Source organism: Balaenoptera ricei, chromosome 19 (genome assembly GCF_028023285.1).
Source record: "Balaenoptera ricei isolate mBalRic1 chromosome 19, mBalRic1.hap2, whole genome shotgun sequence".
NCBI classification, from domain to species: Eukaryota; Metazoa; Chordata; class Mammalia; order Artiodactyla; family Balaenopteridae; genus Balaenoptera; species Balaenoptera ricei.
This window is the reverse complement of record NC_082657.1, coordinates 56,221,879-56,247,272: the sequence shown is the minus strand read 5'-3', so window position 1 is coordinate 56,247,272 and position 25,394 is coordinate 56,221,879. Positions and strand designations below refer to the sequence as shown.

Below are 25,394 nucleotides of genomic sequence, written 5' to 3'. Positions count from 1 at the left end.
TTGCCTAGTTTTAAAAATGGGATTTTTTTTCTTTTTATTGTTGAGTTTTGAGTGTTCTCTGTAAGTTCTGGATACTAGACCCTTATCAGAGCTGTGATACTTCCATTCTATGGCTTGTCTTTTTCCTTTCTAGATAGCAGTCTTTGATATACAATTTTTAAAATTTTGGTGAAGTCCAATTTATCTTTTTCCTCTATTACTTTTTAAAATGCTAATCCTACTTATGTTTTAGATGAATAGAACAGGGAAACAGGGAATACTTAATGCAGTTAGGTAGACAACACCATTCAGAATATGGGATACTTAGTAGGGAGCAATGAAGAGATTGTTAATGGTGCAAATGTGGGAAAACATGCATCTAAGCAGTCTTCTCCAACTGGACCGACCTGGGCAGGGCGTAGAATGATCAATGACAAAAATGACTGTGGTGTGGCTAGTAGTGGCTCTTCAGGCTTTATATTTGCTATTTATCCCATTTCATCCCACCAGTACCCTTCTGATGTAGGATTATTATGATCCACCTCTTACAGAGGAGACAATGTAGGCCTAGAGTACTGAACAGGCCTGGGGTCGCAGAGCTTCAAGAGGGCAGGGCCCTCACCACTTTCACCCATCCTTTTGTCCTGGCCCTCAGACCAGTGCCTGGCCCATTGAAGACAGTTCAGTGCAAACCCCCTTGTCCTGTCCCTTGACATTCCGCACTCCAGTGTCCACCATAGCAATGCAGACCTGGAGGGTAAACCACAGGGGTGTGTTTTCTTTTAGGTGGGACACAGTCAAGGAGTGGCCGCCCAGGCAGATGGAGACGGCTAGGTGGCCTGGCACTGCCCAGTATGTCCACTGCACTCAGGGTGGCCCCTGAAGTGGGTGGAGTGGGAGGTGCTGTGTCCTTGAACCTGCAATCACGTGTCTTGTCATTATGATTTACATAGACTGTGGCTCTTTTTTGGGATTGTGGGGTGACAGTCAGGAATGCTTGTCAACCTGTGAGGGAAGAGAGCGGCTAAAGCCTGTGTAGTTAAGGAGGCTGCTGGTTGCTCATTGCCCCTCTTCTAAGCATGGTGTTTTGGGGGTCTCTCCCCCCTCCACCTTCAGCAGAACCACCTCAGGGTTCTGTGCTCTGTAGACCTCTGCGTAGGACTCAGAGTCTGGGGTCTGTGGTTTACCCCAAAGGCTGCCCTTCACATGTTTATACACCTGGAAGCCTTGTTATTTTAAACTCATCATGAAACATTCACACGAGACCGATTCTTCTTAGATTTCTTTTCTACTTCACTACTTTTAAAAAGGGTGCTTGGGACTTCCATGGTGCCACAGTGGTTAAGAATCTGCCTGCCAATGCAGGGGACACGGGTTCAAGCCCTGGTCCAGGAAGATCCCACATGCTGTGCAGCAACTAAGCCTATGTGCCACAACTACTGAGCCTGTGCTCTAGAGCCCGTGAGCCACAGCCACTGAGCCCGCGTGCCACAACTACTGAAGCTTGCACGCCTAGGGTCCGTGCTCCACAACAAGAGAAGCCACCACAATGACAAGCCCGCGCACTGCAACGAAGAGTAGCCCCTGCTCGCTGCAACTAGAGAAAAGCCCAGTCACAGCAACGAAGACCCAACGCAGCCAAAAATAAATAAATAAATTTATTTAAAAAAAAAAAAAAGCGTGCTTGAAAAAGGCACAGTATTTTCCTCTGATAAACCGAATAAATGGGAAGTCTCCCAGTTTGTTCTGTCTCTTTGGAGCAGCTCTGTGTACTAACTGTTGCCTTCTCATCACAGAAACGTGTGACATTCAAGTGATTTAAGGTGCCCGGGTTCTCACCTCCCGAGCCGTGGGCTTGGTTAATTAGGGGGTTTACTCCTAATTGGTGTCTGTCAGTAACAGAACAGGAGGAAGACGGAGAAACAGTCATTGATCGGGTGCTTTCAGCTCTCTCAGCAACCAGAGTGGATTGACTCTATGGATAAATTGGCTAACGGGGTAAAGTAGCCCCGAAATGAAGGTCCTGCTGAAATGAGGAGGTGGTGTTAGGGAGGGGTACAGAGGTAGCGGAGGAGCCTAGCGGACCGGGTTTGAATCCTCCTTCCACTAATTTACCTCTTCTCTTACCTTGGGATTACTTTCCTTCTCTGAGCATTCTCATTTACAGAAATTAGACAGTATCTTCCCTGTGGGATTAGAGACAATATCTGCAAAAGAGGCTCTCAGAGTCCCTGGCACCTAGGAGGTAGTCAGCGCATGTTCCTATCATTGTTAAGATGAAACGGGGGTGATTTAACAGCCACCGGCAGGCCCAGCCCTGCTCGTTCATGGAGGGACCGGAAGGAGGCCTCCTTCACGGTCATAACTGAATTCTTTTTCTAGTTGTATATGTGACATTGGCTGGATCGGCCTCATGGGCAGAAATTCATACATTACTGGGTGTATTAACTAGATTCTGAGGCTAGCAGCTGTGTTGTAATATTTCTCCTGTCTGGAATACAGCAAAGAGCCAGGAAAATAATGAAAATGCCCCTTAAGGAAAGAGCCAGCAAAATAGATTGTCCAGAGCCTGGGTGATTAAAAGCTCATTCACTTTCCCATTAGGAGAGGACCTGAGGCCCTCACTCTGTTCCTGGTTTTCTTGGTGGCTCCCAGCCTCGGCAGACAGATCACCGCCCTCCGCGGGGGCACACCTCACACCCTCTTGATCATATCTGCTATATCCACACCGTCTGCAAGCCAGTGAATTCTTAAACAGCTCTCATATGTTTCCTTCTGTTTCCATCACAACCGTGAGAGTCCACACTACTAGCTATTTTGTCTGCACTATTGTAATAACCTACTAACAAGTCTGCCCACTGTCAACGTTTCCTGCCCTGTCATCCGTTCTTCAGAAGGCAGAGTGATCTTTTGGAAATGCAAATATGATCAAGTCACCCCTGTTACACACACACACACACACACACACACACACACTTCAAAGCCATCAATGGCTCCTGATCGTTCTTGATAAGAATCAAAACCCTTAACTAATGTTGCTGGCGAGGCTGGTGCTTCTGACCCTCCAGCCTCATCTCACATCACATGCAGAGCAGGGGCAGTGAATCTCAAGAACGGATTTGGGACTTCCACTCTTCTCTCCCCCTGCACTCTGGTCACCCTGGCTTTCCTTCATGCTCACACCTGCCCCAGGGCCTTTGTACATGCCTGTCTTTCTGACTAAAGCAGCCTTCCTTCCCTCCTGGCTTAGCTGGGCCTTGCTGTTCTTAAAGATCTCAGCTCAGCCGTCGCTTCCACAGGCAAGTCTTCCCTCCCCCCCTGGACCAGGTCATGTCTGTCTCTCATGGCCTCTGCACTCTGGCTTCTGGAACACATCCCAGTTGTCAGTGTATGTGTAGCTGTGTGGTAATTTGTGAAATGTCTGATTGCCTCCATTAGACTGTAAACTTCTTGAGGAGGTAAACACTGTGCCATTCACTCAATCCAACAAACATTTATTAAATTCTGTTACATGCACAATTCCCTGGTGTTATAGTGCTAAACAGATGAGTAGAGTACTATTTTATTGAAGCTCTTTTTTTTTTTTTTTTTTGGCTGTGTTTGGTCTTTGTTGCTGTGCACAGGCTTTCTGTAGCTGTGGCGAGCAGGGTCTACTCTTCATTGTGCGTGGGCTTCTCATCGCGGTGGTTTCTCTTGTTGCGGAGCATGGGCTCTAGGTGCACGGGCTTCAGTAGTTGCAGCATGTGGGCTCAGTAGTTGAGGCATGCAGGTTCAGTAGTTGTGGCACATGGGCTCAGTAGTTGTAGCTCACAGGCTCTAGAGCACAGGCTCAGTAGCTGTGGTGCATGGGCTTAGTTGCTCCGTGGCATGTGGGATCTTCCCGGACCAAGGATCGAACCCGTGTCACCTCAGTTGGCAGGTGGATTCTTAACCACTGAGCCACCAGGGAAGTCCTTATTTAAACTCTTAAGGGATGGTGTTAGTTATATTACCACAATAATAACACATTGCCCTAAACTTAGCATCTTAAAACAACAAGCACAGTCTGTGAGGGTCAAGAGTGCTGGCTTGGCTTAGCTGGGTACTTCTGCCTCAGAGTCTCCCACAAGGCTGCAGTTGAGGTGTTGGCTGGGGCTGCAGTCTCACCTGAAGGCTCGATGGGGGAGGCTCCACTTTCACGCTCCTCCAGGTGGCTGCTGGCAGGTCCCAGGTCCTCACTGGCCAGAGACATCAGTTCCTTGTCACTGGCTACTCCCCATGGACTATGGCATAGCCTCTCCATAGGGCTACTCACAGCATGGCAGCCTGCATCCCCTGGACCGAGAGCTCCAAGAAAGAGGTTTAGCAAAAGAGGACGGCCGAGGGAATTCCCAGGTGGTCCAGTGGTTAGGACTTGGCGCTTTCACTGCCGGGGCTCGGGTTCAACCCTTGGTTGGGGAACTAAGATCCCGCAAGCCTCGCAGTGCAGCCAGGAAAAAAAAAAAAAAAGAGGACAGCCAAGACAAGCTGTAGTCATCTTGTATCTTAGTCTCCTCTTGAAAGGGGCATCCCGTCACTTTACCATATTCTCTCGGTTAGAAGTGGCTCACTAGGTCCTGTCTATACTCGAGGGGAGGGGATTGCACACAGGTGTGAATACCAGCTGCCTTAGAGGCTGCCTGTCACAGGGGTTTAAATCAGGAAGGAGGCAGGATAAAGTAAGGAGGCACACGTTCTACCAGGGAGTTTGTAGAAGTGTCATAGCAGGGATTTAAAGTACTTGGGGTGTCAGGAGAAGGAGGGGGTGGCGTTGTGTCTGGGGTATTTGGGAAGGCCTTCGTGCGGGTGGTCGCAGTTGAGACGGGCCCTGGGTGACTGGGTTCAGCAAGTAAAGGTGACGGAGAGAGAGGGACCCTGGCCTGCTCCCTTTTTATACCCACTTTTAATGGATTTGGTCATCTGCTTCCAACCCGTGGCAGATCAAAAGGTAGAAGTGGCAGGGAAGAGCATGCTTTCTCTAGCAGACACTCACGCAGGAGCAGGTGGTGGCCGGCAAGTGCAGAGCAGGGGCAGTGAATCTCCAGGACGGGTCTGGGACTTCCAGATGCACCACGGTCCGGCACATTTTGTAACAGAAGCGTGCCCTGGGAGCCTCTGAGGGGACTGCTCCTTTACAGGCTAGCACTTGACATGGAGAGGTAGTTACACGCGTGCCCTGTGTTCTGTTTAAGAAGGCAAAGGAGTGTGTAATAATTTTAGAACGTTTTACTCTAAACACACCAGTTACATTATAAAATTGGGGGTGGGACGGGGCGTGGTCCTTCAAGAAGGTGGCACCTTAGCCATCAGTCCAAATTGGATTGCCAACACGGGAAAGGCAAAGGAAAGGCATACTAACTAGATACATACATTTTTAAAATTAAAAATGTAATTTGTACTTTTGTTGTATGAACAAAACACAAAGCTACTTTCCATTTAATTCGTAAAGGAGGCAGCCGCCGTGTTTGATTTTGTTTTTATTAATTGACAAGTACGTGTGCCCTCGCATGGGGAGTCACATGCAGAAGTGCAGCTCATGTCTTCAGAGCAGGGTTTTCTTTGCCTCTCGGAGAAATAGAGTTCATATCTAGGTGAGAGTGTGTCTATTTCTGGAGGCAGATGGATTAAAGGACTCACATGATAGTGGCCTGTTAGCTTTTCTGATGTTCAAAGTGAGTATCTGTGGCTTATCCCCTGTTAAGAGTGGAAAGTACTTCTCCCGTCCTTCTCACAGAGCTCAGACCCAAGAGTCTTGATTCAGATTGACGTCTAGGCCTGGTTTTTTTTCCACAAAGATTCATCCATTTATTTAAGTCATCCTGCAGTGTGCAGTCGTGGACAGAGAAGGGACGTAGGGATGAGATTTGCATCCTGGTTCTGCCTCTTACTGGTGACCTTGAACCACTTACTTCGCTTCTCTGAGTCTTCCTTGCTTCATCTGCAAGATTGGGATACCATTCCCTACCTTACAGGAATTTTGTTTGGAGTAAAATATTACGTGGAAGTTAACAGATGCAGTCCCTGGCCCCTCTTAAGTGCTTAATTAAGTGGGGCGGCGGGAGGGTGTGTCATTTAAAGTACAATTTAAAAAACAATGCTCTCATAAAATTTCCCCACTGTACCCTGTGATTCTGCCTTTTGAATAATTAATAACAATCCTTTAAAAGCCTGTTCCTTTACTGTCTCTCCTGTTGGACTGTCAGCTCCACTCAGGCAAGTAAATGCCTTGTTTTTTCTTACCGTGCACTTTTTGCACTTATTCTTCCTGCTTCCCTAACTTCTGTTGGATTGAGTGATTGAGCTTTCTTTATTTTGCCCCTCCCTGCAACCATTCATTACAATTCACGTACTTTTAAGAAGTTTTCCGTAAGCTGTGTACACGTAGCGGAGTCTAAATGTGATCACGACCCTCTGCCCCGCTCCCAGCCACAGAACCTCGGCACGCCCTAACTCTCGTCATCTTACCCAATGTTATTGCCTAAGACTATAGTTCTACCTTGTGCAAAACCCCAGCCTTCAATTAGCCACTATCAGTATGATGATTTTTACAGTCAATTCTTATATTGATTTACTAACACATTCTCCACTTTCTATGCCGGTTGCTGGTCCTTACACGTCAGTTTTTCTTCTTCTTGAAGTACATCCTTTTTTAGTTCTTTCAGTGAGGGCCTAAGGGTGGCAAACATTCTTTTAACTGAAAATGCGTACTCTTTACCCTTGCCTTTGAATGATGGTTTAGCTGGATACAGAATATGTGTTTACTGGTTATTTTCCTCAGCACCTGGAAAACGTTATGGGTCTGTTGCCAAAGCCCACTTCCTATGTGCCACCTGTGAACCACGTGAGCATCTTAGTGGAGTTAAGGGTAAGGAAGAGTGTAATTAAACTGGACCTTCTAGTGATGGCTAACATACCTCACCTGGGCTGTGCACAGGACTATTTTCCCACACCTCAGAAAGGGCTAAACAAGCGAATGCTGGAGGAAGATCTGCAGAGATTTACCAGGGATTAGATGGCTCCACGCCAGGCTTCCGCGTCTGCAGCCAGTGACCCCCCTGGCACCTCCTTAGCGCTCTGTGCTGCTTCCGGGATGGTGCAGGGTGTCTGGTTTGGCGTTTCATTGCTTGGTCCGGACGTGGCGTGTGTTCGGGGGAGGCTCCCTGTGCAGGCCGAGTAGACTGGCCTCTGCGCCCAGGGGTCGGCATAGGTCTGAAGGCCCCTGGCTTACAAATGGACGCTCACCCCCGCAAATCCCTCTCCGCCCACAGATCATGAAGGAGGTGCGGCGCGCGCTCTGCAACGCGGCCACGGACGACAGCAAACTGCTGCTCCTCAGCGCCGTGGGCAGCGTGTTCTGCAGTGGCCTGGATTACTCCTACCTAATTGGCCGCTTGTCCAGTGACCGGAGGAAGGAGAGCACCCGGATTGCAGAGGCCATCAGGTGAGCCCTGCTCATGTTCGAGCACTTGGGGACCTGCCTAGGGCTGCCACGTTTACCACTGAAAAATACAGGCTGCTCAGGGACTTCCCTGGCGGTCCAGTGGTTAAGACTCCACGCTTCCATGGCTGGAGGCAAGGGTTCCATCCCTAGTTGGGGAACTAAGATCCCACGTGCTGCGCGGTGCAGCCAAAAAAATTAATAAATAAAATTAAAAAAAACTACAGACTGCTCAGTTAAATTTGAATTTCAAACAATGAAACATTTTCTAAACCGTAGGTATATCCCATCCCATGTAGTATGTGGGATATACAAATACTAAAAAAATTTTTTGATGTTTATCTGAAATTCAGATTTTAATTGGGCATCCAGTGTTTTCCTGCCAAAATTAGGGATGCTTTTACACTCTAGGTTATATCCCACTTTATTCTTTTGATCAAAAAGAGATTGTATTTCTTTATATTAAGTCCAGTGTCTGGTAATGCCCAAGTCTTATACAGACTACTCCCACCCTCTGCCTGATGGTGAAATCTTTGCTTTTCTGGGGGTCCCTGCCTCCTGGAGCTGACCTGGCTCAGCCCTGGGGAGAAGGATGGATGTGGGGAGCTGTGTATATGCAGATCCAATGGGGTGGGGAATGTTTCCCCCACTGTCTTATTGCCTTTGGGGCAAAAAGTGGGATCCTCGGGGTGACATCCAATCCCAAAGATCAGTATCTCCTCTGGGACACTGAAGGGTAGTTACTCCCCCATTCTTTATGCATTTGTCAAAAGCAAGTGAGCGTGATTTCCAGCAAGGCTGTCACGGGTCCTCCATCCTGGGAAGGGCACATATGCCCGCTGCTGCATCTTATGTGGTCCTCAGACAAGCCACGGTTCAGTGATACCTCCTGGTCCCTTGAAAAGGAGCACTTACTCTGCGTGGAGTCGTGGAGCCTCGGGCCGCGTGTTCGGGATTTTCTGGGGCCTCCAGTCTCACTGGGCTCTGGCAGCGTCTCCCGGAAGCTGATTCCCACAGGGGAAGGAAGGCTTCCAGGGGATGCAGAGCCTCCAAGAGGTGACACAGGGACGCCTGCACATGTGGGGTTCCGAGTCCCTCTTTAGGGGGAAGCATCCCCTAGAATCTCTGCTCTAAAACCCCTGTGCACTTCCTGTGGCAGAATTCTTGCCGGAAGAGACGTGGACTACCCGAAGGCAGTTATTAGAAAAGGTGTCGTCGTTTCAGGCTGCTCTCAGGCTGCCCAGGTGCAGATAGCCCAGCCGTGTACACGGCGGTTTGTTCTTTGCTCCACTCGGCTGTGTCCTTTCACAGGCACCTTGTCACATAGTGAGGGGGCCAGCAGGGTCCCCCATAAGCATCCCCCCTCATTTATGGGACTGTCAGAGATGGGGCGCCTACCTCTGTGGCCTGAGGAAAGTCGTGGCTGTAGCCTTCGCCTGGTTTACGAATTTCACTGGTGGCATTAGCTGGAGTCCCAAACTGGAGGAGATGCTGAACGCATGACCTCATCTCTGGAGAAACGCAGTCAGTGGAACTCAGACAGTTGCCATCTCATCAGGAAGGAGAGTTTCTCTTAGGCAGAGCAAAGGGAAAGACGGCAGAGGAAGTGGAGCTTCCTAGTTCGTGGGCTGGCAGGGACCCAGGGAGATGGAGTGGGGGTGTCCCCTGGGCCACCAGTTCTCAGCCCAGTGAGCTTTTCCAAAACCCAGCTGCTCGGCGGTCCCTCCAGGAGCTTCTGAGTTAATGTGTGTGAGGTGGTGGGGTTTTAAAGTTCCCTTGGTGGTTCTAATATGAAGACAGGGTTGAGAACCCCCGCCCTGTACTAACCAAGAGGCTTCTGCACCTTGACTGAGCGCGCCAGAAGTTTCAGGAACGCAGTGCAGAGAAACCTTTCCCAGAGGCTGTTCTGCAGCTTTCCAGAGCAGCATCGTGAGCGAGGGGCTCTGTCAATAAGTGAGTTCTGTCCCCACTCCTGCGGATTTTCTAGGCACGTTAATGTATTTACTGTCTGAGCAGTCTCTTGTGAAAGAACTTCGTTCGCAATCTGGCATGGCTGAGACATATTTTGGCCACAGGACCTTATCACCTGCGGGCATCCCTTGCGATTCTCCCGGCACACGCACGCTCGCGGCTGGGCCACGCAGCCACAGTACCCCAGCGGTGCTCCCTTCCCTTCCTCAAAGTTCCGTAGAGAAGACATGCGCGCACGTGGCCCGGGCAGCTGCGTTCCCCCTGTAGATGTGCGCTGAATGGACTGACAGATGTGTGAAGAGCTCAGGTGACTCATTCCGAAGACACCTCTATCCAGGATCTAAGCAAAGCTGTCCGCCCAGCCCTGGGGGAGAGGCTGCCCTCACCTGAACTCCTCACAGGGGCTGTGGTGGCCTGCTGGCGGGCTGCTGGGACAAAGAGGAGTCAGATAACCTGTGTGCAGTACTTGGCCCGTGCCTGGCCCAGAATGGGTACTTGGAATAAGTGTGAAGGATTATTTTCATTGTTACTCCTGTTACTTCCAGCCGCAAGTCCTAGCTAAGCCTGGGTCTGGCTATGGAGTGCGCTTCTGGGGGCGGCCCAGGATGGTTGTCACCGTGTGTACCTGGTGCTCACAGGCCCCGTCCCGGCTGACGTGGCTCTGAACTTTGGCAGTGGGAGGGCTGCAGTGTACGGCCCCGGTTAAAGGGACTGGATAACGGGGTCACAGTTGCCAAGTGCTCCAGGTGAAATCCAGACATCCCCGTGTGCAGAATTTTGCTGAGTCTCCTTCAGGTCAGGTGAGCAGATTACAGACCACTGAGAATGGAATGAAAGCTGTGTCCACCCCCCCAGCCGATGCGCCAACCGTGATAACAGTGGCCTGTGTGCCAGGCACTGTGCTGGTGCCCCTGGTGGACCATCACATTTAATTCTTGTGGACACACCACTGGCTTTCCCATTTTCCAAGAAGTAAAATGAGGCTCCAGAGACTGGGTAACTTGTCCGAGGTCTCCCCACTAGTTAGGGGCGGTGTTGAGTCTTGACCCCAAGTCTTTCAGACCCCAAAGTTCCTGCTCCTTCTGCCACATCAGCCCAGCAGCTCCAGCCGGCAGCTCTAGCCGGGGCTCAGGTTGAGTGGAGGGAGCAGCGAGGGCTGGTGTCAGCCTGAGGGACTCTGACGCGGGGGGAAGATGGCCAGCCATCTCCCCAGCGCAGCCCCGCCACCCAGACCAGCGTCAGCTATCTGAGCGGCAGTGTCTGTAATGCAATATCCTGTGTGTTGTCTGGCTCCCACATCCAGCGGGCCCTCGCGATAGAGATCTACTGCTTGAGGTGAGAGGAAAAGGATGGGGAGAGCGGACTGCGCATCACATTTTTATATCAAGGAAATGAATTCACGAGGCTGCTGGACTGAAACAGGGGAGCTTGGGGGTGGAGGGTCGGAGCTGAGCACACCTGGCCCCCTTAGCCCTCCTCGGGGGTCCGTGGTGCCCCTGCACAGAGCTCAGGTTGGAAACAATAGCGTGAAAGTCTCTGGGTCTGGAAGGGGAAGCTTCTGGAAAGTCATGAGGGCCCAGATGAATTCTGGAAGAACTGTCGTGTGGATGGTGAAGCAGAGCGAATTGGAGTATCGGAGGGGCCCACATAAGGGCCTGGGCAGGGAGGCGCCCTGACAGGGATGGACCCTCTTTATTGAGAATGTTCAACAGAGGCCATGATGCATCCTCGGGAGGCTGTGGAGGGGATTCTGCACCAAGTGGAAGATTTGGCTCCATGCCTCTTAAAGTCCTCCCCAACTCTGAGATCCAAGATCCTGGAATCGTATGAGGGGATTTAGGAGTGGAACATCTGTTAAAAATCACCCAAACCCTGTGGTTCCAGGGACCCTACAAGGAAGCCCCACATCTCCTGCAGACTCCAAATTGCATTTGGTAAAAAGCACTTGTTAAAACCAGTGACTGAGGCCATGAAGTTAGAAAGTCAAGACAGGAAATGGGCCACTGGAAAACCAGGACTCAGAAGGCCATGGTGCCAGGTCTCCCTCTGTGTAGCAGTATCCTTCTGGGATCAGCCACAGTGGGGCAGCAGTGACTGAGATACCTCACAGAGAATCTACTCACAGAGTCACACGGAAGTCAGGAAATCTGACATCTCAAGCCTGGGCCTGGGCGTGTACTTTCATGACAACATGTAGGTCCTAAGATACCCCCTACCCCAGTAGAGTATTAAGCAGTCTTCTCACAATTCAATCTGATCCCAGCATATCACCGTGATACCCACATCTTTTGATAAGAATTCGGGGGGAATAGTATCAACTGAGAAGGGGTAAATCGGCTCGACATTTGTATTAGTTAAGTATTAGCTGCTGTAACAAATGAACCCCAAATGTATATAACAGCTCAGCTGTGATAGAAATTTACTTCACATATATGTGAACCTAGAACAGAAGTTACTGATCAGCCCATGCCTATCCTCCAAGTGGTGACTCAGGAACTCAAACTCCTTCCATCTTGTGGCTCAACAAAGGTCTTCCAAGATTGCCAAGCTTGTCAAGATGAGAGGGCTTGGGGGGCTGTGTGGTGGGAGGTTTCCTTGCATCAGGCCCGGAAGTGTGTATTTGGTTTCCACTTACATCCCATCGGCCAGCACCTGGTTACTTGGCCACAGCCAACTGCAAGGGAGGCTGGGGACCATGTTCCAGCTGCAGCCTCAGGAAGAAGAGGGAAGGGAAACCAGGTCTGGTGAATAGCTCGTGCATCACCGCCACACATCTGCAGTCTTTGCTCTCATTCTGGGAGATTGTTTACTGAGTGTTAATTCCAGTATGCATGGAGACCAAGCAGTGCCCAAGCCAGACCTGTGAGTTTCCTTAAGGAACTAAAGGGGGAGGAGAATTCAAGTAAGCAAGCACATAATTAGGATAATTGCAAATTGTGATAGTGGTGTTTTCCAAGAACTCTCAACAGGCCCATGCAGCTCCTGCACGGTGAGCAGGGGTGAGAGAGACAGGAGATAAGTCTGGAGAGGTAAGCAGAGGCAGACCAGGGTCATGGTCAGGAGTCTGGATTTTATTCTTGTGAGTTCTTGTGAGTTTCCAGTCTTCCACCTGAGAATAATGAGGGATGCAAGCTTTGCTAGACATCCTGGATCTTTCCTCCGTGTCCACACGAATATTAAAATTTTATAGACCTTAATACAGCAACTAAGGGAAAGGTGAAAAGTGTTCTAAGGCAAGGAAGTAGAGGTTATTGTAGGTGTCTCTGTTTAATATTAAAGATGCACACTGTAACCTTGCTCAACGCAGAAGCGCAGGGAGATAGCATATCGCCTAATTCGTAGTCATGGTGCCAGATGCCTCACACCTCCAGGGGAGCCCAGCGTCCTTCCCCAATTTTGGTCAAAGCCACCCAAATATAGAGACCCTTGTCAGCATTCTGGAACCACCCCGGGTGAGTCTGGCACGCCTTTAGGTAACTCAGAGTCAGACGATCCTAGGACTGAAAGAACTCTTAAATGTCATCAATCCCCACCTGTGCCTACCGTCTGAAGCTTCAATTCGCTCTACAGCATCACCCAGGGTGACCATTGGACCAAACTCGGAGCACCTCGAATAACAAGAGGTTCATCCTCTCAAAGCCACCAATTCCACCCTCGCCAGTGCCCTTAGAATGTTCCTTCTCTCCTTGAGTTCACATACCCCTCCTTGTAACACCCTCCTTTTGGTTCTGTTCAGAACCTTAACATTCAAGCGGTCTTCCTTAAGGATATTTACACTTTGTCAATATCTAGGGGGTGGAAGGACAGGGTAGCCTGGTGCAGTGCTGGGACAACGGGCATGACCTGGGGCCCTCTGGGCAAACCGTGATCACCCTATGAGTTTCCCTCTGAAAACCTGGCACCACCCGCTAAGTGTGCCACGCCTGTGCCCGCAGCTCTGGGGCTCGGTGTCCGGGAGAATGAGACCCCTGCTGAGCACCCACTTCCCTCATGACCTGTGGGTGCTCCCCAGCACCTGGGGAAGCTTATTTCCGCCTCGACAGAATCAAGGGTGTCCGTGGGTCTCGGCAGGGCTGCTCACCTGCTAAAGAGGGTCTTCTCTCTTCCCCAGGGACTTTGTGAAGGCCTTTATCCAGTTTAAGAAGCCCATCGTGGTGGCGATCAATGGGCCCGCGCTGGGCCTGGGCGCCTCCATCCTGCCCCTCTGCGACATCGTGTGGGCCAGCGAGAAAGCCTGGTTTCAGACCCCCTACGCCACCATCCGCCTGACGCCCGCCGGCTGTTCCTCCTATACCTTCCCCCAGATCCTGGGTGTCGCACTGGTAAGCCTCCTCCTCTCTGCGGCGGCTCCTTCCCTGTGACCCGTGGGTTTGGGGTCCCACAGCACCCCTCCTCTGTCCTGGGTTTAGGATACAGCCCTTCATATGGGTAGAGTCCCAGGGGTGCTCCTGGCCTGCGGAATCTGGGGGTCGTCTCAGCTTCCTCTGCCTTCCCAGAGTTGCTGCCAGCCGGTGTCTACGCCGCAGGCCCAACGTGGTGGATTGCAAGGCCATTCGGACTCTGGAGCTGGGGCTGCTTTCTGCGGCTTACCATCTCAGCAGTGGTAGGAAGACGGGGCAGCCTGGGAGCCCCGGAAGCAGGCACTTTCCCTTTTGATCTCGGCCCCTGTGCTCTGCCCGGTTCCTTCGTGGTCACAAAAATGTTAACCTTGTACAGCCTTATCGCTTTCTTTTATTTCAATCATTTCTGAAACTCCAAGAATGTTGCCGATTGAGACGTGTTCTTCCCGACTGCGTCCTGGTTGGCTCCTTCTACTGGGTTCCTTCCTCGCCTTTCTCCTTCCTGAGATGGTGTTTCTGAATACGTTCAATGACATGTATTTGTCTTCAGACGTCCAACCGAATGCATCCACAGGCTTATTACCGACCTGACAAATTTTGCTCCTCGGGTGTGAAAGATTGTCCTTTGGGTCATCATGACCCTCCAGTGACAACCAGAACAAAGGGGAGGCACGTGCACAGATCCAGAGGCTGGGAGAGCTTGACATTTCAACATCCGAGAGCGGCTGAGCCTGCAGGCCCGGGAAGGGAGGGACAGGGGAGGCAGGTGGATGGCAGTCAGGGAAGGGATTGGGTTGTCTGCTGTGTGAAGGAGGTGGGGACCTGTGCTGAAGGAGGGAGGGACCATGACCATCTTGCCCTAATTATCAGCGGGAGAGTCATTGGTTGGTGTCAGTGGGTGACTGCGCTGGGCTCTGTCTGTGCCCGGGACCTTTCCCACGTTGCTCCTCCCAGACTGTGTACGACAGCTGCACACTTCAAAGTCAGGGGAGGTTATCTGGGGTTGGAGCGCAGAGGCCACGGCAGGACGCAGGAGGTGTTTCTGCCCTTCGTACCTGGGCACTGCCTGTGCACAGCCCCGGGTCACTGGGAGGGGTGCGCCTCTCTGCGTTGGGATTATGGTCTTACTCGGGACCTTTCTGGCTGCCGGTGATGGAAACACTTTAACTGGCTTAAAGAGGGGAAGAAAGGAATTTAACGGTGGCCCTAACTGGCAGGTCCAGCAGTAGAGCCTCCTTTGGGGGTGTCACGCCCAGCCATCCCAGCGCCGGCAGGGGTCTTGTTCTCCATCCCTGCTGTCTTGGCAGCCCCTCCTTCTCCACAGCAGCGGGTGGCCCGGGGCTCAGTGACTGAAGCCGCCAGACAGGGAGGAAGAGTCTTCCCCATCCTCTCCGGCTTGGAGACCTCACAGACAGCTTTAATATCTCGGGAGGCTCATCTGCTCTTCCCCGAATCAGCCATCGAGGACGGGGTATCAGCTGTGAACTGTTCCCAGCCCGACACACGTCTCCTCCTGCAGCCCTCCCACCAGACGGGGGGTGGGGGGGGGGGTATTGCAGACGGAGCCCCTGCAGGGACATGGCTTCTCAGGGGAATTCAATGAAAGCTGTGGGCCCTCTGTGCAGAAAGACGCACGTAGACACAGGCGTGTGCGAGCAGCCCCCAAGGCATCTTTGGCCCCCAGTTAAGGATGCTGCCTCTGGGAGCCGGGACAGTCGCGCACAGCAGGCGGGCTCGCGAGCAGCCTTGGAGGCGTGCCGGCTCTCAGCCTTCTCCTGCCTTTGCTTTCTCAGGCCAACGAGATGCTCTTCTGCGGGCGGAAGCTCACCGCCCAGGAGGCGTGCAGCAGAGGCCTGGTGTCACAGGTCTTCTGGCCAACCACATTCAGCCAGGAGGTCATGCTGCGGGTCAAGGAGATGGCCTCCTGCAGCGCGGTGGTGAGTTCCTGAGTCTCTGTGCCCTGTCCTTGCAGTAGACCCATTTTACAGGTGAGGGCAACGAGGCCGGAAGGGAGTGATTGACTTGCCAAAGGTCACGCAGGGAGTACGTGAAAGGCACCGTGTGATTTAACAGATGCTGCATCTCGGTGCTGAGAGCTTAAATCCAGAGGGAGGTGGTCAGCACTGTTAGATATTCCCCATCAGCTCCGGTGTGAAAACCTCACAGAAGAGATGTATACCCTGGGGTAGAAGGGTTGCCTTAAAACAAAGTCCTAAACATGCACGAAAACACAAATCATCTATGGTTTTCAAAGAAGTGAGAAGCAAAGGCGAATAAGGAGAGAGGGTGTGAAGGCAGCTGAGAGATGAGAAAAAGCGGTTTCTGCTGTCCTGGTACCTCATTTCTCCTGCCTGTCCAGCGCTCGGCACATGCAAACGGTTCGACTCTGAAGACACCTTGAAAAACAGATAAATAAATAACACCTCCGTGGAGATGCCGGGTTTTAATTGTGTTGATTTTATCTCATAAAAGTCGCTCTGAGCGCTGTATGGAAATATCCTGTTGAAGGTGGAGAAGGGGCCGAGTGGGAAATGAGGAAGGTGCTTTGGGAGCCGCAGGCCCGGACGCTTTCTGTGCTCCAGCATCACAGGGGTGCTGGGCTGGATTGTGGGGCTGACCCGTGACCACCCCTTCCCTTCTCCCTGTCTACCCCGAGCCTGCACCCAGCTGCCACTCCCCTCTTGATATGCCTCATCAGCCTTTACTGGGCACATACTGTGTGTCAGCTCTGCCCCCCGGAAGCCTGTTGGTCCCAGTGACAGTGGCAGGGTGGGGCTGGTACAGCCTTGTTGGGCCAAGCACTTTGCTCCTCCCTTTATGCGAATTCTCTTTTAATCTTCCTGATGATTCTGGTGACCAACTCGTCCCACTTTGCCTGAGACTCTCCTGGTTTTAGCACCAAAAATCTCAAGTCCCAGGAAACCCCGTGAGCCTGGGAAAACGGGGATGATTGGTGACATAGGGGCAGCTGCACAGAGAGGTGGGTGGAAGTTCTCAGCGGAGCAAATGGTGTGAGTGAGGCCACACAAGTCCAAAACCCTGCGTGGAGTTTAGGCAGCGGCTCCTGGTGGTGTGAGCAGGTGCAGGGGCTAGTTGAGGGATGATTAGACTGAAAAGGCAGGGAGGAGAAAGGCCCCAAGGCTCCACTGAGGAGTTTGGTCTCTGGGCAGTGGAGGTGCTCAGATGAAACCGGCTTTTGAAGAAATACTGCAAGGAAACCTCTCCTACCCACAGGTGTGAATTCAGGGGCTTTGGGTTGATTCACCTGAGATGGGAATCTACCCCACGGCCCCAGGAGATGGTGTTCTTGGGAGAAATTCTTGGAAGGAAAGAGGCACCCTTGGTCTGCCAGCCCTTTCTCACCACCCATTCGCCTCCAGCCCAAGCTGAGGGATAAGATCACTGCCCCTTTCCAGCCTGCTTGAGCAAGGGAGCTCTTGTCTTGCTTTTTTCTGTTGGAAAGTGCTTTGTGAGACTGAGGACCAAAGCCTCCAGGTCCACAGAGGATGGCGGAGGCCAGTGGAAGGATGCTCGGACGCCCGGCTTCCGGCTATGCCTTTGCCAGACTGAGGCAGCGTGGAGCCCGCAGAATCAGCCAGGCGTTGGCAGGGCACGCCCATCAGGCGGCTCGGGGCGCCTTCACTTTCCTGAGCTCACATCTTTCATCTGTAATGCGGAGACAACTACCTAGTTGTGCAGTTAACTTGAGGAAGAAATAAAAGAAAGCAGGCGAAGTGCCTATCGTAGAGCCGATCGGCTAACAGTGGTTGTAGTGGCATTGCTATTCTTATCACTATGCTTGCTACCATTGTTCTTACTCATGATTATGATTATTACTACTATTATTACCGTGATTGCTACTATATTACTAATATCAGTCATTATCACTACTATAATACTATAGTATTATTACTACCACTGGCATTACTGTTATTGTTGCTATAATACTGTGGTGGTGTTACCATTATTACTGCCACTAACATTACTGTTATCGCTGTAATACTATAGCATTACTATTGTTATCACTATTATTGCTCATTACTAAAATTACTGCAATTGTTGTTACTATTACAATGATTGCTACTTTTATTACTACTACTCTTAACTACTAAGCCTGAACAAGGGGCATTGCTGTCAGGGTAGGTCCCATGGATACTTTGACAACCATTAGTTCATTTCATTATCTTACTCTGTGATCCCAGCCATTCTTGAGTTAGGTAGCATGGGGAGGTGAAAGCAGTGTTTCCCAAACTTTTTCATGAATCCGTAGAAAGTGACCCTGAGTATATGTCAGTGCCACTCCTGCAGTTGGGGTTAATGCGGGTCCCACTCAGCCGTCCCAAGGTCTGAGGGCTCGACATCTCAGCATGCCTGCAGTCCATTCCTGGCCGTTGCCAAGGGCAGAGGCCTGGGAAGCCCCGGACCAGAGGAGGCAACCTCCTCTGGCTTTGGACATGAGGAGGTTAAGTACATCCTTCTGGAGCAGAGTCCCTGGCGCCTGGCTAATGAGGCTTGTGTGTTTCCCTCCAGGTGCTGGAGGAGTCGAAATGCCTTGTCCGGAGCTTCCTGAAGTCAGTGCTTGAAGATGTGAACGAGAAAGAATGCCTCATGCTCAAACAGCTCTGGGGTTCCTCCAAAGGCCTGGATTCCCTGTTCAGCTACCTGCAGGACAAAATTTATGAAGTCTGAGGGCCCAGTGCTCAAGGGCAGCTGACTTCCAGCTCTGCCCTGTGTTTCAGAAATCAGAGCACAGTGTATTCCCGGCCAAGGAGTCCGTCAGGGTGTCTCTCTATACCTAGGGTCGTGTCCATTTCCTCGTGTCCTTTGGTTGCTCCTCATTGGTTTGGTTTTGTGTAACGATGGGAAACGCAGCATACTTGGCCTCCCCCGTGTCCCCACCCCAACTGGCTGGAGAGCTATCGAGGGCTATATCTTCCCAGTCCTCTGCCAGGTGCCCTTGTCCTGTCCCCACTTGCTGAAATGCACCATCCTGGTCCAGGAAGGGGAAGACCCATTTCTCCATCCTTCTGACTCAGGCTGTGTCTACACAGTGCCTCTGATTTGGAGACTTGGCTGCCATGGCTCTGTCTGGTTAAGTACAGATCCAGTGACAGGGGACGACCAATCCTAGGGAATTTCTAGACCCATGAGCAGAACAATTGTGTAGATCCAGCCTCGGTCTCCTCTCTGATGCAAATCTGCATGACTTTTAGGGCTTGGTCTTAAAACCCAATTGAGTAATTTACAAACCCAGATATTGTACATTTAGGAGCATTTTGTTAAATATATATTTTTAAAACAGTGTAAGTGGAAATTCTGATAATTTATGTGTATTATATGTAAAGCTAGTTTTGCAAACACATAACTACTAGGAAAATGTTTTTTTTTTTTAACCCGACTTATTTAATTTATTTATTTTTGTTTATATATTATGGTATCTGTTGTTCACACAGATATTATTTTCATACTGCCCTGGACCAAATCCCATACAAGGTTCATGCCGTTTGGTGCATTCTAGCAATGAACCATGTAGAAATAAAATTCAGAGAGATGAAAATGGGATTTCTGTGAATAAAAGGAATAGCTCTGCCCCAGATTTCCTGCGTGTAAAACAGTTCTATGACAATTGAATACTTGCTCTTAGGAGAAATCATGGAAGAGTTTTCTCTTCACTCTGCTCCCTTTAAGGAGATAAAGGGGCTTCCAGCCTGAATGGTCCTGGGGGCTCCATATTGTTGAGGGAGACTTTTTTCACTGGGGCAAAGGACTCCACTTGGATTTCAGAGTCCCTTTCCTCCATGTGGGTGGTGATGTCTGGTTTGGGCCTTCCAGGGAGGTGGGGAAGAGTCCCCACTCTGAGCTGTCAGTAGAGGGTCTGAATCTTTTCGCCTCCAGAAGCCCAGGCACTCCATCTTTTTTCAGGTTGTTTGCGCCCATCAGGGAGCAGTAACCAGGGATGAGGCCTCCTGTCCCAGGGCGCGTGGGCCGCAGGGGGGCTCCAGCATTTGTATTCAGACCATCAGCCCAAAGTCCCTGGATCAGCTGTGGCGAAGGAGGGGTTTTGGTTTTGGGTTTTGGTTTTGGTTGGAGAGGAGAAGGTGAACATCAGAGTTCAAGCAGAGAAGCGACAGGACCAGGTTCTGTATGAGGGTCGAGCACCAGAGAAAGTTAGGTTCCCAGAGGGGCGGGATTTTTCCATGTCCATCACAATCCCCCCGCCAGGTGTCCTCAAGGACCTCTGCGCACCCGTCTCCTACTGCCTCTGTTAGTCACCAGCCCCTCTTGACCCTTCCTCGGAGAAAGTGGAGTGGCACAGTGAGAGTTAGGCACAACTGGGGGAGGGGAGGCCGGCTGATGGGGGGGAGGGTCATTGTTACAGTTCTCTCTCCCTTTCTGGTCCTCTTCCCTCCTCTGAAGGCAGCTGGATGCACCGGACCGGGCAGGTGGAGAGGACTCATGGCCCTGAGCTTTGTGTTTCGGAGAACAGGTGGAGTGTCTGTAGCAGAACTAGAGACATAGGCCTTTAAACAGTGAACCTGAGTTTACCTGGATTCTCCACCCTTCAGAGGGTCTTGGTTCCCCCTGTTGAAAGCCTCTCTCCTTCTGAGTTTCCCCATGACTTCCCGAGGGTCAGGGAAGAGGACATGTCTCACTTTCTTCTCGCTTCGGCCGGGGGACCACCACCCTGGCTGAATCCAGCCAGAGGAAGATGGGGCTAAAGTCCTGTGTACCCTCCCCTTGCTCCATGGGGGTTCCTGTAGGAACTGCAGACCTAGACGATGGGGAGTTTCTACAGGGAGACACCTGCTCTTGTCCAAATACCTGTTGTCACATCTCAATTTGGGTTTGTCTTTTCCTTTGAGAAAGCCAGTGTGTGCGCTGCCAAAGGCCCTACACAACCTCACCCTTGACAGATAACTTCTCAGCCATCACTAAGTCATCTGAAGAAAGAGCACCTCGTTTTCTTTTTACCTTCTAGGGACAGCCACGTTCAACGTCTCTAGAAGCAGTGTTAGGATTCTCGTTGGAATGGAAGAAGATGTTTGGAAATTCCTTTTGCTCAATGCCCATCTTTGTTCCCTGCTGAAAAAACCAGAAGTGTTTTAGCTTTGAACTAAAACATAGCTTTGGATCATCAAATCTAAACTTCTAAACACCTCAAGGATCTCTGATGATGAGGTAGGAATGTGAAACCATCACTAAGGTGGAATGCCTGGTGTTAACCTGTAGGTTCCGCATATAACAGGAGGTGTTTTACAAGACAGTCTGTGTTTCGGTTGTTTCCATACAGTCAGTTCTAGAAGGATGTTCCACAAATTGGGCAAAACTCAGTTACATCTGTTCACTATAGGGTAGACCAAACCACTGAATTTTTCACTTTCTGGTTAGTTGTTTTGATAATATATAGATGAGATCCAGGAAACTTCCAGCTGATCAACCTGGGTTGGAATTTGCCAGACCTGTTGTTGTGTCAGGGTTTAACCTCATAGCTCTCTTGAGACAGGGTCCACTTTTTGTCTTCTACCCCAGGACCTTCTCTCCACCCGTAGGATCCTTTCTCCCCTCTCTCTACTCTGCTTTGCCCCCTCCCCACCCAGGCGGTCACATCCCAGAGCCTGGGCAGGTTCTTGGAGGAATCATGCTTGGTCTCGGTAGCCCCATCCCAGAATTACCTTTGGGGTTGGAAGAAGAGCTGTGGTGGGAAGATGAGGGTACTTCTTTAGTCAAGGAGCCTTCTGGACAATCCACTCTTTGCCATCCTGTTAGCCATGCGTTAGAACTCTCCTCTCCTCCAACCCCTGGTGATTAGCATCCAGCATCTTGCAGCGGAACATTTACGTTAACAGCCTTGTTCCAGGAGGACTTTTTGGAGAACTTTGCTAAGATGGTCAGAACTCCTCACCATTTGGAAGCCTCAGCGTAAGGTAGATATACCCATATGTCCCTTCCTGATTTGAAATAATGTCTGTGGGGGAAAACCATCAGAAGTGACCCTCTTGGTATGAAATTGGATAACTCTGAGAAAGTAGTAGAGAATTGATTTTAAATGTTATTCTTGTTTGGTATAAAGTAAACTAGGAAATGTTCTCTCTGAAGCATGAAAATATGTTTTTCCCATATGAAGTTTAGTATGAGGATGGAAAAATGATAATCACAGTAGACTTTGATCAATGCAACTGTATCTCCAGATATCCACATTTAAAAAATAGCCTTGACTGGATGCTGAATTGCATTTCCCATTATTAATTGTTGGTTTAAAAAATTTTGTAAACTTTTTTTAATTTGAAGTTTAGTCACGTTCATGTTATTTTCCAATCTAGTTTCTGTGGAAATTTTTTTAACAAAGAGAAACAAATAGAAACATCTTCAGATCTTCCTAAGTGAATATTTAAAATGCAGAATTGCTTCTCTTCTGTGTTTCTGTATTCAGATACTTAGATCTGTTGTATATATTAATTTAGACATCCTCACTAATATACACAGTATTTAAGACTCTAAATGAGATTTCTTAAGTATTTTATTTTATTCTCTGTAAATGGTTTTGTATAATCTTTAAAAATCTACACTTTGCCTTTGTAGATATTTAACGGAAACCATTTGGGGGTTGTCTTGCATGTATATTTTTGTTGTAGATAAGTGTTGCTTAGTTATTTCTGCAAATTTTGGTTGAAATGCTTACAGACTTTAATACAATATATATTTTCAGAATATAAACTTTTATATTTCTGTGGTAAGTTAGGATATGCGTTTTAGGCAATCTTTTCCATTAATATCACTTGTTCTTTCAAAAAAATAGCATTCTGGTTTGGTGCCAATGGTTTTTTGTTTTTTGTTTTCCATTAGAATCGAGTGCTGTTAAATTGTTAGAGAGCCGGTTAATTTTCTTTTTCTCAAAGTAATTGAGTTTGAAGTATAATTTGAAAATGTATTGAATTTGTGAATAAGCCTTACCATTAGGATCAGTAAATTTTCCAACCTTTGCAACTACATATGTAGTTGAAGATCTCCCCATAAATTCTCACTGTGTGCCAGTTGATGGAGTTTGTGAACAGAGCCTTAAGCTTGTTGCAAAAAAAAAAAAAAAAAAAGGTAATACGGGTTGTTTCTTCCAAGTAGCGTAAGCCATGTGGATGGACTCTGAAGTCTGTACGCCATGGCTAATCTGGAGAGTTTGGTTGAGCTGATGGCGGCAGGGGCCAGATAGACACCTTGGTGATTGTCTTTGGCCATACGAAGGGACCACGGACAGGTGTTCTGGAGCCACCTTCGTACTATTCACGTGGTGTAGATGTGGTCACAGGGAGGGCTGCTGGTTCATCATTTGTTTTGAACCAAGGGCATTTTCTGCTCCTGACCTTGGTGGTTGACTCCAGGTTCCTTGCAGGTGACCTGGAAACATCCAGTCTGGCTGTGGTCAGCACTCCTTGAGAGATGTTAACAAAGTTTACATGTGAGTCTTACTGTGTAGACAATCTGAAGTCGCTTTCAGTTACATAATCCGCATTCCCACGTGTCCTGAGTGTCTTACCAGTGAAGTAGGTGCGTTAAGCCATACTGAACCTGAGTTTAGCAGGGCACAGGCAGACTAGGTGCACAACATACACATCAGCTGAGCCAGTCTGCCCGGGGCTGTTTGAATGGCGTGTAAGTCATGGAGCTTCCTGGCAGTGCATCCACTGTGTCTGGGATCTGATAAAACCAACTAAAATTTGGAACTTACATTTTTTTTTTTTTTTTAAATTATGATTCTTTCCAGTTGACCCTGCTTACCTACTGGTTCTCCTTACCAAGGCTTTAAAGGTGATCTTGAGAGCAGGGCCATAGAATAGCTAAAGTCAAGTTATTTGGTTCATCTCAAATAAGTGTTCATAAAGTCAACTTATCTCCCATTAGGATGGAGATTTGCTTCAAATATTTGCAGTGTGTGTGTCAATCAGAGAAACTGACATCTAGTTTTAAGCTTCGGCTCTGGCATCTCTGTGGGTTGACCCTGCCTCACTGGCCCAACACCTGGCCTCACGTTGGTGCTCATTAAGGCGACTCTGGGAAGTTTGGAGGGTGTGGAGTTTTCCATCTAGGATTTAATGTGTCCCTGTGCCGTTCGTCCCAGCTTGAAGTCATATGCTGATGTCCATGCTGACAGGATTGTGAAAATATTGCCTTTCATAAAACCAAGGACCAAAGAATTCCATTATTCCAGCAAAGTACGAGTTTCATAGATTGTGGGCACATCTAGGCAGAGATGTACATGCTTTATGGCACAGAGAAACTGCTCCCATCCACCGACCTCATGCTCCCCCTGGCTGGCCCTACAGAAGGATTTGTCGTCACCTTGAGAAGGCTCTGAAAGATGAGCTTCTCGGATTGAAATGCACTGTCTCAGGTTGGTGTTTCTGCTGTGTAGTCCCAGCCTTTATCCATATCAGTACCATAAAGAGTGGAGGGCTGGCATTCTTCAGGTTATCTGAGCAGTGTGGACTGCTCCATCTGAATAGAAACCTCCAGCGTGAGTTCTTCAGATGTGTCTACACTGAGCAGTGAGATCCTGCAGTTGCTAAATTTCCACCTCCTTTTGGTTCTCCATCAACCCATTCCACTTCCTGTTTAGCCCGAGAAGAATTTTCTTCACTTCTCACACTAGGTGATGCCCCATCTTCATCCATGATGAAATCATTCATCCCTTAACCGGTTGAGAAATGATTGATACTGAAGAAGTGGGATTCTAGTGATAAGGCTTATTACCAAACCTCTGATCATGAAGCAGGCTACCAAAAACGTATCCAGCCTACCCTGGGAGTGTTCGGACTTGATCATGGATCTAGCACACACACCAAAATCCAAGGAGACCTTTGCAAATTAGGCTACTCATTTTCTTTCACCAGGTTATCATGGGAGAGTCTTTAACTAGTTCTGAATATCTGTAAGTATGAGTAATTCATAGACTTATAAAGCAGGTACAGCTGCCCCTTTCTCACCATGCTGTAAATATTCCCTGAGACTGGGTGCAGTACGGAGGGATAATAATCTTCTGATTTATCAAATGCTGACTGTCTAGAGCAAATTGTACACTCTCTTTGTGAATGGTCCTGTAACGTGTATGAACACATTTCTGGGTGCCTTAGAAGTTGTATTTTTCATGTGTGCTAATATGCAGTATTTATACATTGTGAGAAGCTGCTTTGAATAAAAAGGTTGAAACTTCGTCTGCGTTTGCTTGTGTTCTCCCTTTGGCAGCCTGCACATAAGGTTCACAAACAGGTTCTGTGGTTTCTGAACAGAGAGGTTTCTGGGGCCGCCAGGGGGTTGTGACATCTGAGGCTTCTAAGTTGTGTCTGGGTTCCTGGGGAGCAGAGACTCCCTCACCCACATCGGCCTTGAGGCTTCGAGTTATTCAGGCTGGTGGTTGATTGGGAGGGCACAGGTATTGTTTGTCAGAAGGTTGAAGGAGCATTCACCCCTTCCCTGGCATACCTGGAATGTTTCTTTGCATAGGGACCACTCCTCACTCGAGATAAACCTCCACAGAGCTTGGTTTTGTACAATCCCAGTGGCCGCACGTGGCTAACGACCGTATTTGTCACTAAGGAATTATGCAGAGTCCTTTCTCGCTGCCTCGGTCATCACAATGTGGCTCTTAGGAAAGGCAC

The 25,394-nt window shown here is 49.5% G+C and overlaps 1 protein-coding gene across 1 annotated transcript in view; it reads left to right on the top strand.

Moving 5' to 3' along the window:
• The window catches only part of CDYL2 (chromodomain Y like 2), a 168,821-nt gene extending 149,773 nt beyond the window's left edge, over positions 1–19,048 (top strand). Inside the window, exons 4-7 of the mRNA XM_059904966.1 lie at positions 7,266–7,438; positions 13,518–13,728; positions 15,540–15,683; positions 18,277–19,048. Of these exons, the coding sequence (XP_059760949.1) occupies positions 7,266–7,438; positions 13,518–13,728; positions 15,540–15,683; positions 18,277–18,435 (687 nt within the window). The 3' untranslated portion in view covers positions 18,436–19,048. The remainder of the gene's footprint in view (positions 1–7,265; positions 7,439–13,517; positions 13,729–15,539; positions 15,684–18,276) is intronic.
• Positions 19,049–25,394: the final 6,346 nt, after the last annotated feature.